We start from the raw sequence: 20,409 nt of genomic DNA on the forward strand, positions 1-20,409 counted from the left end.
CACGACGCCTAAAGATAACCCTGCATCCGCGGTCCCCTGACCTTAGAGAATCCAACCACTGGTCCAGCAATGTACAGCAGGAGGTCTTCCTCCTTGCCCAGCCTGTGGTATCCCGGAACCAACCCCCTGGCCCCAGCCTGCAGCATCTTTGTGACCCTGAGTGTTCCCCTATAGGAAAGAATTGGGAGCCAGACACTTTGCACCCTGCACCCGGCCGCACAGGGTGTGTGTGTGTGGTGCTGTCCTGTGGGTCCCCTGGTCTGCCCTCCAAGGTCGCGGGTACTTACCTGCCTGTGGATATGTATCCGAGTGCTCCCAGTTTTCATAGGATCCCAGTCAAAATCTAACTTCAACTTTGGCCTCTGCACCCAGCCGGCCCGTGTTGCTGGTGGTGTAAGTTTGGGGTCACCCTGAGCCCCGACCAGTGTACATCCTAACCTCGGAGACTGGAACTGTAAGCCGAGTACTTACCTCACAACTGCATTAACACTTTACCCCCCAGGACTGTTCTGAAAATTGCACTGTCAACTTTTAAAAGTGAAAAGTGTTACTTTCCTGTAACTTTGCCAAATCTAAACAAAGTGCTATAGATACATATGTTTGATATTAACTTGCAGATGTGCTTGCCTGCAACAAGATCCTTTTGGTTCCAGAAATAAGTAACAAAATATATATTTTTCAATGTAAATACATTGGCTTGGAGTTAGTCCTCGAGTATGTGCCTCATTTATTGACTGTGTGTGTACAACAAATGCTTTGCACTACCCTCTGATGAGTCTAACTGTGCGACCACACTACCACAAAAGAGAGCATTAGTATTTTCTACTTAAGCATCTGTTAAGTCTCTGGGAAACACCTGGACTCTGTGCACACTATATCTCATGTTGATATAGTTCATACCGTTCTAGCTTCCTACACTATCAATTTCTAAAGGATCAAACTATGTGTTGACTAACGTCAGGGCGGTATAACTAAGTCAACGAGAAATTACACAAGAATGTATATTTGCGACACAGCAAGACCACCAAAGATTCCAAGAAACAAACGGAAGAGAATAAGGTGTAGTATTAGACACACAATCAAAAACAAACAAAATGGTTAGAATTCAGTTATGTTTGTGTGTTCACAGAACTGTTTAAATTAGGTTCTAAGGCTAAAACTGATTTAAAAGCACTCAGTGTGAAATTCCATATAAGGTATTCAAGGGTATTTCATTACATCAAATTTTCTCAACAGGACTACAACATTTAGCGAATACTTATTACACTCTCACCTATTGGCCATGCCAAGGAACAATATTTGTTTTACCTTTTGCATAACTTTTCTGGCCCATTTCAGTTTCTTAATGTACCACTGGGCTGAAGGAATTGAGCAACGAGCTGCACGCAGGAGAAGAAGGATTCTTTGAAGGACACCAGACAACTTTTGACGATAATCTTTCTCAGATGCTAAAACCTGGTCACCATAGTCACCCTGTGATAACAACAGTCATTAATTGAGTAGCTAACCATAGTCACCCTATGATAACAACAGTCATTAATGGAGTAGCTAATAAATAACAATTATCTATTCGGGCTAGCAACTATTATTTGTTTTAAGTTTTATTGTTTAGTTTTCCACATACAACATAGAAAACTTGTCATTAAAGCATCAAGATGGTTGCCAAGAAAACTACGAGCTTAGCAAGGGAAAGCTACTCAACAGATACTTAATCTGTAAATGAAATTGAGATATTTCTACTCTCGGGGGACAAACAGTATTCTTTTCTAAAAAAGGCAAAGTATGGTTTGGGGGAACTGAATCAAGCTCACTATTCAAAATGACAAGATTTCCGTATTCAGAAAAAAAACATGAATAAAAAACAATCATACTTAATACACTCCCAGGGTCATTTATTCAAATTCTTATTATCTTTCAGCAGTTATAAAAAATAAAAAAGGATGAAAAAATGTAAACAAATAAAACAACCACTGTAGTATGCAATAAAAATGACAGGCCTCTGCAATAATCATTTCATGGTACAAATCCAATAGAGAATGCAGATAAAAAGGAAGAGACATAGCAAATTATTTTGAACATGGACCTGCTCTTCTCGGGCGGTTTCAGATTCAGTTTTTATTTTGTAGGGAGCAAATCTAGCACCTTAACAATTGCTTCTGTTCTTTCAATATCAGCTGCAAAATTAGTATTTCTTAGTTGAATCGCTCACCAGTTCTAATTATTGAACATGGTACTGATGCAATCAAACAGACAGAACAAGACACAGATTCCACATCCCTGCTATAAAAAGCTAAAGAACAGATTTCAAACCACAGACTCCTTACCTTAGCATATACCCCAGGCAACCAACTGGATCTGCAAAATCTTGAGCAGTATCCCTGCCTGCCGGTAGGTGGTGTCGTGCGGCTGTGTGTCGGGGTCACAGGTGTTGTCCACACCAGCAATGATATGTGGAGTGACTATATTGGCATCACCCCAATGCCCTGACATAAGTTCCTGTCTTTCCGCTGTTCTAATATTTCTGCATTTAGTGTGCTCAGGCATGTCACCTAAAGCAAACGTGGGTTTAAACCATGTGGTGCCTGCCACAGACAAATGTCTGCGACACACCCCCACTCAGTTTGTTGTGGTTCCTACAGCAGCCCCATGACTTCAGGGCATGTCCCGACTGCAGCACTATAAATCTTAGAGCCCTCTGGGAGCGGGTGCTGAAGCTGCTACCTGCTGAACATCGGGTGATTCCACACTGCTCCAAGTCCCAGATGTGTGGAAGATCCAGGGCCGCTTTCAGAGTCATTTTCACCAGTCATCACTGCAGTTGAAGTCATAGTTGGGTAAGTCCCACAAGCACAATTAGGCCAAGAAGTTGATGCACTCTTCGACTTTACCATGCCGCTCCAAGTCAAGAGACGAGGCACTGGAACAACCCCACAAGTCTAGGCCCTGCTCCAGCACTCCACCAGCGGAGCCTGAGTCTGAGCCCGCTCAGCACCCCCCTGAATTTCCCCAAGTCTAAGCAACCCCTGCACTACTCAAAGAGTTTTATAAGGCTATGCATCTCATATTTAGGTGACCAGACCCCTCTGGCACACCTTTGGGACCCACACGTTCAGGTGCAGCCTCAACTGGGTTTCCACCAGTTTGTTCGCCATCAGCCCCAGTTGGGCCCTATGGATCCATCTCAACTCTGATCGCGAGTCCACAACCTTCACCAGGGTATGGTCCTGCGGCACCATTCCCAGCACCGCTGACAGCAACCCCATAGTCACTCCAGACTCCTACATGGAACCGGACCAGCATCACTTGACAGCAACACTGATGCTGCCTAGAACCAGACCATCCAGAGACCGTGCCTTTCTTTGATAGGCCCTTTGGGAAGTATATAACTGGGGTGGACCTGAGGATCCCTATGGTTACCCTGATCTCCTTGAAGAGCCTTTGGACGAAGATTATTGGTATGAGCACCTGGCTGATGCCAGTGGTCTGGGCACCTCATCAGAAGCTGGACTGATATCTTCTCCTTGTGGGGCTTTAAAGCAAGGGGCCTCCTTTGCTATGGTGATTCAGAGTGCGGCTGAAGTCCTTAACCCAGCCTACCCCTAGTGAAAGTCAATACTTGTTTTCAGCTGAGGGTGTCACACACAGAACCCCTTCTGACCTTCAATGAAGCCCTCTCTGATGTCCTGCTCGGGCCTGGACCAAGCTCTGCACAGGATGTTTACATGTCACCATCCTCTCGCTCCTGGGCACCCAGCATCTGCCTCCTAAGAGCCTGGTGGTGCAGACATCAACCTCCAAGGTGAATCCTGGTCCTTTCCCTTTCTACTCCTCCAGACAGTATCTAAAGGCTAGATACCTTTGGGAAGAGAACATTCTCTTTTGACAGCCTTGTACTGCAGTTGGTGAACAAGGCATGCTTCTTCAGCTGATACAGCCACATAGTTTGGGATTTGGTTGCGTAAGTGCTGCCTACAGTCTCGGAGCAACCCCAAGCGATCCTGACCCAGGCTATTGCCAATGGCAGGGATGCAGCCAAGTTCACAACACAATGCAGACTGGACACAACAGACTTGCTGGGCATGGTCATCACTTCATCTGTGGCACTCCGTTGCCATGTTTGGCTGAGATCGACTGGCTTCTCAGAGGTTGTCCAGGTATCCCTTATGCCCATCGATGGCACTTGCCTGATCAGCGACAAGGTCATTTTGGGGCTTGAGCGCTTGAAGAAGAGTAGTGTCACTGCCCAGTCACTGGGACTTACCATGCTCCCACACCAGAGGCACTCTTTCTTTTCTCCTTCCGTGGCTACTACGGAGGCTACCAGCTGTGTCCTTTCCAACACAGCCACCAGGGACAACAAGTTTCCCAGCCTTTTTCTGGCTGCGGCTCCCATATGTCCTAGGTAAACAAAAGCCAGAGATCTGCTAAGTCCGCCACTCCCCTGGCAGTCACTGCCTCAAAACTCCTTTAGTATGCCCTCACAACAACATGGCACCCTGCTGGAGGCAGGAACAGGCATCAGCTGCCTAAATGGCACGCCATTACGTTGGACAAGTGAGTACTCCAGATTGTCCAGCACCCTACACTCCTAGAGACCCCACTGCCCATGCCATCACCCTCAGATAGACTGTTGGAAGACTATCTCTACTTGTTGCGGCAGGAAGTGCAGGCTCTTTTGGCCAAAGGAGCCATCAAGAGGGAGCTGGCATCTGAAGTAGACTGTGGTTGCTATTCCCAGTACTTTCTGGTGCCAAAGAAGGACGGAGGACTTCATCCTATTTGAGATCTATGCCCAAACGCAAGGACATTTTCCTGGTCATACAGCATCTGGCAGAATCTCTAAACTCCCTTTCCACCTAAAAAGGTCCATGTAGGTTTTAGGAAAGTCCCCTCTCTCTGGCATGGTTACTGCTCATTTTTGCCTAATGTCAGTGTGTTTAGACTGTTTTCACTGCAATCCTGCTAATCAGGATGCCATTGATTGTGCTCTCTCCTCCAAATTTGTTGGTTTTGGTACTTCATACACCCCCACCACTGGCATACTGGTGTACCCCTGTAAGACCCTATTAGATGGTACCCAGGGCATAGGTACACAAGGGCTGTCCCATGGGCTGAAGCATGTATTATGCCACACATGGGAGCCCATGCTAACTGTCTGCAGGCCTGCCATTGCAGCCTGTGCGACATGGTGCATGCACCCTTTCACTGCTGGTCACTACACTAGGTCCCTGTAAGTCACCCCTATGGTAGGCCCTTTCAGCCCAAAGGGCAGAATGCAGGTCCCTGTGTTTAAGTGGCGCCCCTGCATAAAGAGAGGTGCCTATACGAACTTCAGTTCCAATTCCCTGGACTTCGTAAGTACGGGGAAGCCATTTTATCTGTGTACTGGCCTCTACCTGTGGTCCAGCTACATAATGGTAACTCCGAACCTGGGCATGTTTTGTATCAAACATATCGGAATCACCCTGAATACTGATTCCTCTATTGGTGGCATGATCCCATGCACCTTGGAGGTTCCTTAGAGGATCCCTCAGTTCTGCTACTACCAGTCTTCCAGGGTCTGCAGGCAGACCACCCTGCTGCAGCCCCCCAGACATGATTCTGCCCTCCTTTTGCTTGACCAGCTCGAGCAGAAGACAGCAGAACAAAGGATTTCCTGTAGGAGAGGGGTTCAACCTTCTCTCCTTTGGAAATAGGTGTTACTGGGCTGGGGTAGCCTCCCCACGCCACCGGACTGCTGTGACGGGCACATTTGGTGCCCTCCTTGCATAATCCGGTTTGCACCAATCCAGGGACCACTGGTACCTGCTCTGGCGCAAAACACACAAAGGAAAGGGGAGTGGCCACTCCCCTGAGCATCTCCACCCAAAATTGATGCCCAGAGCTCCTCCAGGTGGCCGCTTGGTTCTGCCATCTTGGAAACAAGATGTGCAGAGGCCTCTGGGAGCATCTGACTGGGCAGGCCAGGTAGCTGATATCAGTAATCCCTCCTGAAAGGTGGTCACCCCAGAGAGTGACCAAATTTCCTTTTTGTGCTATTTAGAGACTCCATTGTGGGTGGGTCCCCAGACTCCTCGTGCAAGACTCCGCCAGGAACTCTGCAAAGACGACATCTGCTTCTGGCCTCTGCAACGGTTGCTGGGCTACAGAGGAACCGAACAAGACTACACCGCCTGAGAAGACTTCTCCTTGCAACATAGTTTCACCAGCTGCTGTCAGCATTCTGCAAACTCTCCAAGGCTGGGCATCCTCTGGGGTCAGCAAGACTTCAGCTGCACCAAGAAGAAAGAAGGAATCTCCCTTGGAGTGAAGGAGTCACTCCACTTCATCCGCAGCTACCTAAGGCAATGACATCCCGCAGGTGGGATCTTCTGTCCTCTGGATCTGCATAGATTCTTTAACACCAGTGGTGGTTCAGGGGGATCCCCTGTGTCCTCTCGGCCTTCTGTCCAATATGGGAGATGGTGAGCCCTTGCCTCTGCTACTGGGAGAGAATCCCTGTGCACTGCACTGTTGCACCAACCAAGGTTTGTTGACTCCTGCTCCGAGGGATCTTCAGACTCCAAGTAGCCCCGGCCCCCAGCAATCTACCTCTGCAAGGGCAGTCTCCGCTCTGCAGCTCCAGAGACGTGGGACTCCTTTTCAGGTGTGTTGACTGGGCCTCACTACGACTTACTGTACCTGCTGCCAGTGAGTTGCTTGTGGGGCTCCGACTGCTTCTTCTGGCTCTCCTGCATCCTGAAAGTCAGCCCAGACTCCCCTCCAAAGGTAATGTCCCTAGGACCTTGCTAGTCCTCCACAGCTCTGCAAAACCTCCAACTGTTGCTTTGCATTTGCCTGTGCTTGTTGGTGGTCCTCCTGACCATGACCCGTTTGCAATCTGGTGACTGTCGAGGGACAGCTCAAAGGTGACTTCAGGGACTCCTCTGCAGCTCCTGGACCCCGTAGCTGGACTTCATCCATCACCATCGACCCGGATCTTCAGATACAGAAGGGTGGGCATTGGCCCCTGCCCCACCTGGACACTCCTGCGTCGACTGGACTCTGGCCCCTTTTTTTGCAGTTTCTCCTCACCCGGAATCCGCCCTTGGGTTCCACTGGTGCAGTCATGTTTCTGCATTCTCCATTCACGACGTCCCCATGTTAGCTTATAGGAAAATCGTGTACCTTCCCTCTCTGCACCAAGGCGCCGGGGATCTTCTAGGTACTTACCTTTTGGGGTTCCACTCTCCCCCAGCCCTTGTCTAACTACTTCATACATTCTGGTGGGGGGCACCCGTTTGCATTCCAGTTTTTTAGTATATGATTTGGAGCCCCTATAGAGCCCATGCTAATTTATGCTTTTCATTAGTACTTACCAGTGTATATTTTGTGTGTTCATACCTCCAGAGGGAGGTATACCAATAATAGTCTAGTTTGGTGTGCCTATAATAAAGCACCTTTATGTTTGCCACACAGTGTGATTCCTTTCCATCAGTTACTGTGACACTACTGTGGTACTTCAAGTGCTTCACATGCCTTCTAGATATATCTTGGCTGCTTATTAGAGCTACCCTAGAGAGCCCTGGCTGTTTAGACACTGTAACACTAACTAATTGGGGATGCCTGGACCCAATATAAGGTATAACACCATAGGTGTCCACCACACACTGAGCCAGCTTCCTACATAAGTCTTTAGAATCTTCACACTGGTCAGTTATCTTCTGCCGTGCAGTGTAGTTATGGTGTGGAAATAGTCTCAAACTGAAGTCAGCGCGATGGAGTGGCACCTATATGGGCAGCACACACGTCACTTCTTTTGTAAATGACACCAATGATGCTGTGACGCCGCTCAATACCACCTACCGGTGCGCACGGGTACAGCTCAAGAGTTCCTGGGGCCAGTCTGACAACTGGGGAATATTCTAAGTTTAGGAATCTGCGACTAGATAGAATCTCTACCAGATAAGGCATTACCAAAGGTAAGTAACTTCTTAATTTGGACATGGTGCACGTACAGCAGGTTGCCTGCAGTACATGTAGCTTCCACTCGTTGGTACTCATTTTCTTCAGAAATATAATTTCAGTATCCTAATAAGCCATTAAACGTACCAACAGATTCCTCTAAAGTATAGAAACATGGTTGTTCACCTACAGGTTGTTAATAACTAGGTATTGCATAATGAGTCCTAAATACAGGAGAGGATTGCGGTGCTTTGTAGGGGCGGGGCGACGTGCAGAGGGCTGGGTGATTAGGGGTGGAATTAATTAAAAATAATAAACACTTACCTGCATTGTCGCCACTCCTCTGCTGCAGGCACAGGCTCCCAGCCTGCCCTGCAGCCAATCCTGACAGTGCTCAGAGCAGCGTTAGGATTGGCTGGGAGTGCCCATCCAGGGTGCTGCCAGGCAGACTGGGAGCCTGTGCCTGCTCTCTCGAGCCCGGCAACACAGTGCTGGGCTGGAGAGAGCACAGTACGCATGTGTGTTTGGGCGGCTCGAGACAGCCGACCAAACATAGATGTGCACTGAGGGGGAGTGTAGTGCATTCTCCCTCAAGGCTTGTTACAGCCCATGGTCCCACCCCTTTTACTAAAAAACAATAATAAACATAAGTTTATTAACGTTTTGTAGTAAAAGATTTGCAGCAGCTGCTGCTGCTGGTTGGGGGGAGGGGGGAATCTAGGAGCCGCGCCGGCCTAGATATCACGGAAATGTATCCATGTTTCGAGATAACACACCTCCTTTCGCTCACTGCTGCATGCAGTGCAACATCAACAGGAGAGTTTATGACTAAAGTTTTGTCACAGAAAGAAACCATATTTAGTAAAGCCAATACATGAAAACAAATTTGAATAATTATTAAGTGAATGACTTATGGTTTGGGCTCAACTAAGCCACGAACTAATAGCCGTCAACTACTACCTGTGACAGGAAGCAAGTATGCACACTTGGTTCTGGCAGAAGCATAATAACTTCCTATTGGCAACACGGAACAAGAATGTGGAGTATGAATAAAAATGAAAGCAAAGACTCATGCAAAGTCATCAAGCGAAACAAGCAGAAGGATTCTGAAAAAAGATAACAGATGGGGTTTGCTGTGGTGGTACACACAGCATGAAACTATAAAGAAGGTAAATTCTAGTTTCACATGTTATAGCTAGAATAAGGACTTGGGTAAGCTTACCTCGCTAACAGAGGCTGGTTGAGGGCAGTATAACGGCGGCGCTGGAAGATAAAGCTTTTCAGGCACTAGGCCACTCAAACCTTTGCTAAGATCTTTGGCTGCTTCAATCAAAAGTAAAAATGTTTCCGACAGAATATCGGCCTCAGCCATCACTGCAGCCTTCAGCATTTCTTGAACAGAACTAAAGAGGGCATCTGTATCCTCGTCTTCAATTGGATCTGTAAGAGGGCGGCGAGCATTAGAAACAGAAAAAAAGCAGCTTTCAACTGATAATCAACACAAAGACACTACTTGAAATGAAGCTGTGCAATAAAAACATGAATATACCCTGTTGCTCAAATCTATGCAAATAAAATACACTTTACTTTGGCCGAGCAAAGGGCAACTGCTTCTCTATGGTCCCCCAGTGAAAAGAAATACATAGTATGTCTGCTCAGGCACCCATACACAAAAAAACACATAGGTTTTCCTAGCTCAAACTCTTTAACATAAACTCACAGAAAGCATTTGGAATCTAAATACTAAACTTAAATGTTAAACAGTAATTGTTAAAACAATTGATCATAAAAGTGCAGTTAAAACATACAGTAAAATTAATTTCACGTTAACGGTACATACTAGTTGGACCACGTACAGCACATTTTTAAAAAGATCCCACCGCAACACAAATTGACGGGATCTTTCAAGGTCTGAAGCAAAACGAGGGCTAAAGTTATGAGTTTTCAATACAGGAAACAGAAAACACCTAGTGTACATAATATAATAATATTAGCAGAAAAAAAGAAGCAATAATTGGGAGCAAACAGTTGCACGGACACACAGGGGAAGCAAAGTAGGCTGCGAATAAATACTAACCAAATTCTCTACTAAACATGTAACTAAACAACAAAAAAACAACAGACTTTGGCAAACGATGGCCTTTCTAGATCCACACGCTAGGAGGATAGAGAAGGTGCCACATGGCCATAGAAATGGTGCTATCCGAATGTAAGTAAATGTACTACATAGCTGGAATTTGCCCAAACCCTGGCTTTCAGTGTCTAGTGGGTACAGCCTATATCAGTGCTTACTGGGCTATGAAAGCAGGGCTTCCAAACCCATTTGTTTCATTCTCACCACAGGGCTAGTCACCTGCTCGTGCAACATGTAGGATATACTTGAAGGCTTTGCACAGCAAGTCCTGGACATAAGGTGTGGACTTCAACCTTGCTTGTGATGCTTGTACAAAAAGCACCGTACTCTGGCCAGGCAAAAGACAATGCTTACCCATTCCCCGCCTCCCCAAACCCCGATCCCAATTAAATGAACACCAGAAAGTCTTTTGCCGAGTACTCATACAATAAAAATTCACAAACATGCTCCTATATCAAACTCGCTTAGCTTTCCGAGATAGATGGTGAGGACAGAAACCATTATCTCAAATTAGTCTACCTTGTCCCAAGGCACCCTGGCACAGTCATTCTGGTCCCTAACATCCCTAAACCCCTCAACTCCTGCTTTGACTAGCACATTGTTGGAACAGAGCACCAGCTTGTGGTGCCTAAAACCTGATGGGCACAACCTTAGGCATGCACCAATAGCCCTCTGGTCACAGGCCTGGGTCATTTTGATCTGGACAAAGGGGCTTGCATTCAGCCAGTCATTGGTTCAGTACCCTTTGCCCTATGTTTAATTTTCTTTAGAATTTTGGTGGACTTTAAGGGTATTTTTGGTACCTCAAGTATGATTTAATTTTTTTAAAGCACATATATATATTTATTTTTTTAAAGACATGATAATTTACGAATCAAGAGAAAATAAACTTACTCGTTTATGAGCTCTATATTGGGTGTTGTGCCCCAGTCCACCCAGCTAATGCAGTTGTCTTAGATATCAATAGTGAAAGGAGATCCCACGCTGGAAGATGACAACTGCACTGGCTGTTGAGCTGTGCACTGCCACTGATGCTATAACCTGTGGAACCAGCACATCAAACCAAACAGTAACCTCATTTTGGAAATGCACGAGCATGCTGAAATCAGGAAACCCCCACAAAATCATTATTGGGATCCCGGGTCCCTTACCGAGTCATTACTGAAGGCAATGGACCGCAGCCTAAGCAATTTCAATGATTTGAACTGCAAAACTATATATAACAATAGAAACACAAGCATTCATCAAACAAATAAATTATGAATTATGATATTGAATTCACAAATGTAAAAAAGGAAAATGTTAATTTTAATTTGAAGGTTGGAGCATTTCTAAATTCAACTGAGGCCTCCTATTGACCATGTTATATTCTGTTTGAAGACCTTGCATTGCTCCCATGAATCAATGTGAGGATGCCAACTTCATTTTTAGCCTGCAGTTCCAAATTTATGTCACGGCCGGAGGTGAGGATTATGCATTAACTTTCTTCTAATTTATTGCCGAGCATCCTTATGAACAACAAACAGAACTAAACTTTCCACGAACCTAGGGAAATTGAGAAAAGACTATCCAATCCTGTAACTGTTATCTCCTGAAGAGAGGTGATTGCTTCCTGCCCCCCCCCCACAGTTTTATTCGCTGCTATATCAGCAGATAAGCACCGTTCCTCAATTGTCCTCAGAACTGTGTACATTTCAGTCATTCTGTAAAGTTTTACTAGGACACAATTGCTGTTTACCTTCACTGTGATATATCATTGGATTAATTAACTCCCCTTCCCTTCCACAGGTTTGCATAGCTGTTGAGTTTTTGAGATTGCTTATGTGTGACATTTCAAAGATTTCAGAGTACGTATGAGTGACGTTCAACTGTGACATATGTGACACTTAGGATGACAATTTCTTGCACGTAAAACCAATCAATGAACTTCGAGGAAAGACAGATAATAGAAATTAGACCCTTTTGAGCAATGAAGTTCTAAAAGAATTATGACTTCCTCTCCCACACTCACAGACAAGCTCTCCCTGCAATCACCTTCAGTGAATACTCTCTTGCTGGACTCACCTGTGCCACCACAGTAAGTTCTCTCAGACTTTTGCCAGTATTCTTGAGCAGAAGGGCCAGTGAGCTCACTGGCAGTAATGCTGTAGACTGAGGCTGCAGCTCGCCGTGTCACAGTGCCACTCTGGTGGTTAGCATTAATTTTCAAAACAAAACAATTTGCCTTCCCCATTATTGCAGCAGGTGGAAGTATAGCCCCACAATGGACTTTGTTGTCTCTATCAGCGTTACAAAATAATACATTCATGCTTCGATCAGATTTCTTCTCTATAAACTAACGATGCATACAGCTTGTTTTTCATTAAGAGTGCCACGTGCATTAATACTGATGAATAATTAGAATTAAAGGTTTTATGCTGATAAAATGCTGCCACGAATGTTATGGATTTAACTTGTTTCCACTGGGTGTCCCATCACGTCTCACACGGACTCTCAGGCTGCGCTCCTGGTTGCTGCAAACTTCTCTAGAGCCACTCTAAGGGCTTATGTCGGCCTCTAGCAGCTGCTCATTGACCGAAATCCCTTCAGTCCGGTCAGCAGCAACTTCACTGGCACCCACTGTGCTTGAAACTTAGTTGGACCCGTCGTGACCTGTCCTGCCAAATTAAATGAATTGTAATTCAGTGCAACTCTGGGCTGCAGAGAGCACCAAATTGCAGCACATCAGATAGCGGAGGTGTGAGCAGCAGCAGGCAGGCTCCAGCCAAACTTAAGACTTCGTAACCGCTGCCCTCGCGCCATGGGGCGGCCCACCTACAGTCAGTCTGGTTGTCTCTTCACAGAACAAATACCTATGTAGGGAAGAGCTGTCTGAGAAATTAGCAATATTGCTGTGTCTTGACTTGAGCAGAAGAGTGTCTGATGTAAGAGCGCTTAACATCACGGGCAGAATGTATACCCCGGAAGATATCATCTTTATTATTTACAGATCTACCAAATCCCACACCAGAGTAATCTCCTACCCTGCCTTTCCTGACTGTCCCCAGTTATGTGTGGTGAAATGTCAGAAGGAAAGTGAGATGATGACTGAAGAGGTTAGACCAATGGGGGAACACCAACTCCTTATTTCTTTCAGGAAACCATTCAAAGCGGTTTCTTCTCCAACCATGGCCAGGTGGTTTCAATGGGCAATTCAGGAGGCCGTCATTAACACAAATATTTATGGTGCATATTTAACGAGAGGCCCCATGGCGTATAAGGACTTTTTGACAGACCGAAGACTAGAGCACATAGTGAACATTGCAGATTGGTCCTATGACTCCACATTAAAAAGTTTCCGTTAAGTCCACTATGGTGGTAACTAAACTTTGAACAAGCATAATCCTCGCCTCCAGTCCTGACATAGAATTAAAAAATGTCCTAACAAGCATGAAAAACGTTTTAATTCTATTCAATTATATTAAGGACACTGAGGAGACGACTATCCCCACCTCACAGTTTTAGATTCTGTCACCCACCCTCATTCTCATTTTATATCCTACAATCATCTTCATACAGCTGTTTTTCGTTGTGATGTAAGTAATTTACTTATGAGGTTGATGACAGTGGTTCAATCCTGTTTGCTTAAGACAAGTTTTCCACCTTAAGTATGCTTTACTTACAAACGGACTTATTTATTAGGAAATGAACACAAGGCAGATCAATAGGAAAGCAGCTGTATCCACAGCGGCTGTCGAGTGAATAAAGAGATGGGACAGGAAGCATTCACCTCTATTCAGTGGATAATTGTTACATGATTGGACAGTCTATTGTTCTCAATTTCCCAAGGTTAGTGGGAAACTCTGTTCTGTTTGTTGTTCATAAGGCTGCTGTACAATAGAAAAAGAAGAAAGTTAATGCATAATCCTCGCCTTATGTCCTTAATAGAATTGAAAATGTCCTCCATGCTTCCTAGGAAAGTTATTATTCCTTCACATTTACCAAACCTTCTATATTTTTCAGTTTTACATTTTGCTTCTTTATTCATATAGATTTTATGAAGCTGTTAAAATTTGTTAATTTTCTAAGCAGTTAAGGACACCTTGAATAGGTGCTGCGGACCCCCTAGGCCCCCGTGCCATAGGTTAAGAACCTCCTTTGACAAAACCCTCCTTATGGATCAGTCCCAAGATCTGTTAAAACAACTTCCGGCAACCACGACCTCTCTCCTCGAGGGTAGTGGTGCTACTATCTTCCTCAATCAAAGTAATTTTTTCAGGCCTGCTGCACTACAGGGCTCTCCGCTGACCTAGGGCACTGATGATCAGTGGGTCCAAGTGTCCCCCTTCAGTATTCTTATAGTACGTTTCACTCTTTGGAACCCAGCTCTTCCACAAACCAGTACACCTATTTAATAATATAAAAAGGCAGACTGTAGGAGACACCAAGACAACAGAATTAGTGCTTTATGTAGGAAAGTGCCTCTTTTGACATGGTCATCCCCCCACACACTTTTTGCCTGGTTTCTGGTGTAATTTCGACTGAAAGTGCACTGGGTTCCTGCTAACCAGGACTTCATTGCTAGGCCTCTTTTCCCAAAAGCTGCACAGGCCTTTTTCCCAATTGTAAAAACCTCTAAAACCCAATGTATGTCCCTAGTAAGTGGTACCCCTGGTACCTTGGGCCTGGGGTACAAAGGAGGGTCCCTAAGGGCTGCTGCACTTTTTGTGCCAGTCTAAGGGACCCTCACCAAGCACAACAGGCTACCATTGCAGGATGCGTGTCGTAGGTGCACACAAAAGTCGAAACATGACTTGGCACACAGCCTGTGTGCCCTGCCCCCTAAACAATGCATTCAATATAGGTAAATCCCCCTCTTGCAGGCCTTATAGCCGTAAGGCAGGGGGGCATTATAGTACACATGAGGGCATATCTGCATGAGCTATGTCTTTGTCTGTCCTCAGACATAGTAAATGACCAGGAAAGCCATTTTAAATGCATGAGATGGACACTGGTCACTACCAGTTTTCAAGCTATATGATGGCTTCTCTGTATAAAGGGATGTCTGGTATCAGACAACTCAGATTAATAAACCCTCAATGACGCCGGTGGGGGATTTATTAATAACTGCACCCAGAGGACACCTTAGAGGTGCCCCCTGAAAACCTACCAGTTATTAGTGTGCTGACTGACTGGTCCTGACCAATTCAACCACCTTAGACAAGTGTCTGCAGCCCCCCCCCCCTCCCTCCAAGGTGAGGGATAGCGCTCTTAAGGGCCAGAGACAAAAGCCTGCACTTGGCGGGGGTATTAGCACCTCACCCAAGCAGGATGGACATTCCAGGACAGGGAGCTTCAAAGGCCTAGCCGCCTTTGTAATGCAACCCAGGCCTCTCAAGATGGCGGAGATGACCAACTTTCCTGTCCTGAGGCGGGAAAATTAATCAGATTAGGTGGTGTGGCTACTTCAAGCCAGTCCCACCCCTAAGGTGGACAAGCTGAAGTGTACACTATTTTTTGAAATTCTTCATCTTGTTTGGAAGGAATTAGGATGCTGGGGTTAGCGTTATGCCCACTTCCCACCGGACGTGGTCATATCTTTGTATTGTTTTTTGTCTCACACCTACAAAAAGGTTAAGAGGACTTTTTTTTTAATTTTTTTTTTTTAAATAATATTTTATTAAAGTTTACAACATAACAGTAAAAATGATATATTGATTACTCTACTTATATAACTAAACCCCCCTCCCTCCCCTCATGCAATTCTAATTTTGTGATATAGTTCTCTGTTGGTGAGTCTCAGTGGTTTCGGCTGCTGTATTCTTTTTTTTTTTTTCCCTTTTTCCCTTTCTTTTCATTCGCAGAGCTTTATTGTTCGGGTTCTGCATTTGAGTCTGTGTCAGCGTCTGAGGTAGTTACAGTTGCTTCTATGGTGGATGTTTCTGGTGATTTTAATTTCTCCAGAATTGAGTCCCATTGTATGGTGTCTTCCCTAGGTCTTTGTTCTCGCATTGCTTCGCGCATTAGAACTGATCCTTCCACCTCCGCCCATTTCTCGACTGTTTTTTGCCAACTGATTAGTTGTGGACCCGCTGGGGATTTCCAGTTTGAGGTGATTTCACACCGGACGTGGTCATATGACAGGTGTTATCACCCTAAAGGTGGTCAGCCCATTGGCTACCACCTGGCACTCCCTGTAATGCCCCTAAATTGAGTATTTAGGTGGCACCTCTGAATACTAGAACTCAGATCCTGACGATCTAAGAAGAAAAGGACACAAAGCAGTCGCACCTGCAAAAAAAAGAAAAGAAGCAGCAGCTGACATCGACAGACTCTGCCCAAAAGACGACTTGTCCTGCAGCATAGCCTCCAATAACCCAGGATGACTGCCTGCCTTCCACAAAGACTCAGACTCCTGTAAGCAGCGGATGTGCTTTGCAACAAAGTCTCAAGAAAGGACTCTGCAGCCTCCATAACAACAAAGACCCTAAACCCAAAGTGACCTCTACGCCCGACATCCACAACCTAAGGGGAAGATAACCAACGGTGCCAGCAAGGTTCCCCAGCTGTCCAGAGCCCGAGCCCACCCAGGTTTCACCCCTCTTGGACTCACCCAAGTCGTCTGCAGCCTCTGAACGCAGGCCTCTTCTCCCTCTGCCTTATGGTGATAGAAAACCAGACACTTCCAGCATCCCCTGCCCCCATCGCCCATCACCAAATCTCAGGTGGGTCAGTGGTGCCAGCGATGTCCCCTGGCTCCCCTGAGCTCGAGTCCACCCTGGTTTCACCCCTGCTGGACTCCCCGACGAGGCCTGCAGCCTCAACACACAGGGTCCCTTGACCGCGAGTGCTTCCGGATGGAGAAACCCATTGCCTAAAGACACCCCTACATCCGTTGCCCCTGGGACCCGGAGAAAAGGACCCTCAAGGTCTACAACCTACCTGTTTGTTGCCTCATAGCTAGCTTCCTAGTCAGAGCCTGCAGCCTGTCTTCATGAGGACCAATTCCCATGGAAAACCACTGGGCACCAGTCACCTTACTAAATCCCTGCACCCGCCACCCCACTGCTGCCTGGAGTGACCTGCTGGTCTGGTTCTGATCAGTGCCCATTTCTTACCTTTGCTCCCTGAGCTCAACCTCGTGAGTCGTTAACTGTGTGTTTGTTGAACACTGTTTTTCTCCATAGGTTAACATTTAAGAACTCTGAAATTGCACTGTGTCGATTTTTTTAACTAAAAAATATTACTGCTTGAAAACGTACTTTTAACAAAGTTCTTGGGTTTAAAGTATATATAAACAAAAGTATTCTTTTTCTAAATTGGTCTTGGATTTATTCTTTGAGTGTGTGTTCCATTTATTGCCTCTGTAAAATACAACAAATGCTTAGAACTACCCTCTAATAAGCCTAACTTGTCGCCCACACTACCACAAATTAGAGCATTAGTCCTATCTACTTTTGCCTCTGCAAACCAATTGGAGCTCCACTGGACTCTGTGCACAGTGTATTTTGTTTTGGTGCACCATATAGAGAGCCAACTTCCTATAGTATTGATGAGGTGTTCAATTTCTTGCCCTCAGAGACAATTAGCTAAACAAAACTGGACCCATCATCAGCTGCGGCACCTCCCAGGCTTTTGAAAAAGCTCTCAAGAAAGCCCTGAAGAACAGCGATATGGGAGGAAGCTATCTCTCTTAAAAATATATTGAAGCAAATTGTATACTGAGAGGTGATAAAGCAAGCCAAGCTGACTAACAATCTAAGCCAGCACCAATGGAATTGGATCGCATCAGTGTTAAACTCCCCCTATAAAACAGGAACTTGTCACCCACTAAAATTATAGGAAGGTGGCGGGAGGCTTTGCACCTACTTTCATGGAACGTTACAGGTGCAAAAACACTACTGCAAGACGGTACTCCTCCCAAGGCTTAGAAAAACTTCGAGATCTCAGCCCTGCAAGAGACCTAGTCAATGACCGCTCTACCAGTCACAGGTTATATTCACTATCAAGTCCTGGCTACTAAAACCAGGCATTATGAGTGGGCCAAAGGTGGTCTTGCTGTCTGTGTATCTCTTAGTTTGGACACTACCTCAGAACAATTACCATCCACAGATTAAGGTCAAATAATCAGATTTGGCAACTGGAGCAAACCCGATAAAAAATTTTGTTGTTCAACGTCTACGCTCACCCTAGTCCTAGTGAAAACCAAGTGCCCCAAGATACAATAATCTCCACAATAATAGATATCAAACATGCCAACTCATCATGGGACACCATTCTGAAAGGGGACTTCAACTCATATCTAATCCATACCCCAGAGGAAGATGATTTGGGAACGCATGTTGGAATGTTCCACCACAATCAAGCCTTGCAGCAAAGCGCCATGATAAAAACGGAGCAAAAGTTGTGGCAGCCCACGTGTTTTGGGGTTTGAGGGTGTTAAAAGGAAGGCTTTTTGATGATAACCCTCCTAATTTCACCTATCATGGTCCAAACTCCAAGTCCATTATTGACTATCCAGTCATTTCACTAACATTGATCCCTTTGCCCCAAAAATATAAAATTCATTTTACCGGGGATAGTGATTGCTCCTATCAGATGCTCTTATTAGGACTTGGGGCCTGATTTAGAGTTGGGCAGAGGGGTACGTAATGGATATCCTGTCCGCAACATTATGATCACATTATGGCCTATGGAGATACTAATACGATGGACGGGATATCCATCACATTTGTGATTGAGTAACCCGCCTGCCAAACTCTAGACCAGGCCTAAAGTCCTTTAGTTCACTCGCTGGCTTCAGCAGCTATAGGCACAATAAACTACAAATTTAAAGCGTCTCAGATGAAGCAACAATTCGATAACCAATCTCGGCTTCCTGGCCAGAGACTTTTTAGTGGCAAGTACTAGTATTATAAGCAACCAACGTAAGGCATGGGCGAACTTCAGTGTTAAGCTACTAACTTAAAAGAGGAATGCAGCCTAGCTAGACGAAATGGGCAAACACATTTTTCATGCAAAAGTAGTGCCCTAAGGAAAGAACTAAGGAAAACCATTAGAGCCTCAAAGAAGGCCATGTGGCAACCCTTTCCCCTGGGAAAAACTAAAAGTTCTGAGGAAAGAGTATAAATGTAACTTTGAGAAGGCATGAGATCAAGTAAAGAGGCCTTCTAAACAAGACTGATGTATAATGCCAGGCGGGCTAAGTGCAGGAAGTTCTGGGAGACAATTCTCAGCCTCTGCAGCCCAATAAACGCTACAATCAATTCAGACATCCTGGAGTCAGTATGGTAGCTCACCTCTCCCATACATTTGCTATAGCCATCAGCTCCGCAGAAGCCCAATGTAATGAAACAGTCAATCCACATAACACCAAGCCTACCAACAGCCTGAAAGCAGGAGAGGACAAGCAATCACATCTGCCCAAGACTCTGACCTTCTTTCTCCATCTGGAGATAAAAAAGTGTCTAAGACAATAGACGAAAACCAACCAAACCTCCCTCGACTCACACTTTCTGCCAAAAATGTCATAAAAAGGTGGGCACCATGACGGGACGCCAAGGTCAAATGGTATCCCATAGGCCTTCTACAAAGAAGATCCTTAGTTTTGGGCGAATATGCTATTGGCTCTATAAAGGAGAGGTACCCTTAACAGGCTCCATTCCAGGCAGTTGGCTTGGATTCATCATCGACCACCTGTTAAAGGAAGGAATAGATTCAACCTGGCCAATTACAAGCTTATAAAGCTCCTGCATGCAGAGGCCAAACATTATGCCTCTCTAATCCTGGCCAACCTCATGGACTGGTCAAAGATGAATAACGTGGTACCAACTAACCAGTCAGACTTTATTAGAGGTCGAAGCACTACAACAAACATCTTACCAGCCGACTTCAACAGATGCAGCGACCAAGAAAGAAACTACACCTCTGCTTCATAGACTTTAAAGCAGCATTTGACTGTGTTGATCGAGGGATCCTCTGGAACAAACTGAGACAATGAGAAATCCTCTCAAATGCTGCTACAAGCTACACACGGATCATTGAACTAAGTTGAAATCGGCAACAGTACAAGAGTGGCAAGGAGGATACCAACCCATCAAGACCTCAAGCAGTGGTGTGTGTTGGTGTCCCACCTCTTCAGTCTATTCATGGCAGACCTGTCATCAGAGTTAGGGTAGGTCAACTCATATCCCCCTCGCTTGGGCACTCTTTGTTTGTCTCACCTGTTTTATGCAGACAACTTACTCTTCAGCTTGACAAAAGTAGGGCTCCAAACGCTCATTACGCATTAAAATCCTATGTCAAAAACAATAAACTTGAGATCAACACAACCAAAACCATGACAATCTCTA

The 20,409-nt window shown here is 45.5% G+C and overlaps 1 protein-coding gene across 6 annotated transcripts in view; it reads right to left on the minus strand.

Annotated features, from left to right (window-relative positions):
* Positions 1 to 20,409, minus strand: part of CPLANE1 (ciliogenesis and planar polarity effector complex subunit 1) — a 1,992,329-nt gene that overhangs the window by 1,322,069 nt on the left and 649,851 nt on the right. For all 6 annotated transcript variants that reach the window (XM_069221234.1, XM_069221235.1, XM_069221236.1 and 3 more), the window contains 2 exons: positions 9,167 to 9,384; positions 1,309 to 1,473 (listed from right to left, as the gene is read on the minus strand). In XM_069221234.1, coding sequence (XP_069077335.1) covers positions 1,309 to 1,473; positions 9,167 to 9,384 — 383 coding nt within the window. The remainder of the gene's footprint in view (positions 1 to 1,308; positions 1,474 to 9,166; positions 9,385 to 20,409) is intronic.

The sequence above is a fragment of the Pleurodeles waltl genome, chromosome 1_1 (genome assembly GCF_031143425.1).
Source record: "Pleurodeles waltl isolate 20211129_DDA chromosome 1_1, aPleWal1.hap1.20221129, whole genome shotgun sequence".
NCBI classification, from domain to species: domain Eukaryota; kingdom Metazoa; phylum Chordata; class Amphibia; order Caudata; family Salamandridae; genus Pleurodeles; species Pleurodeles waltl.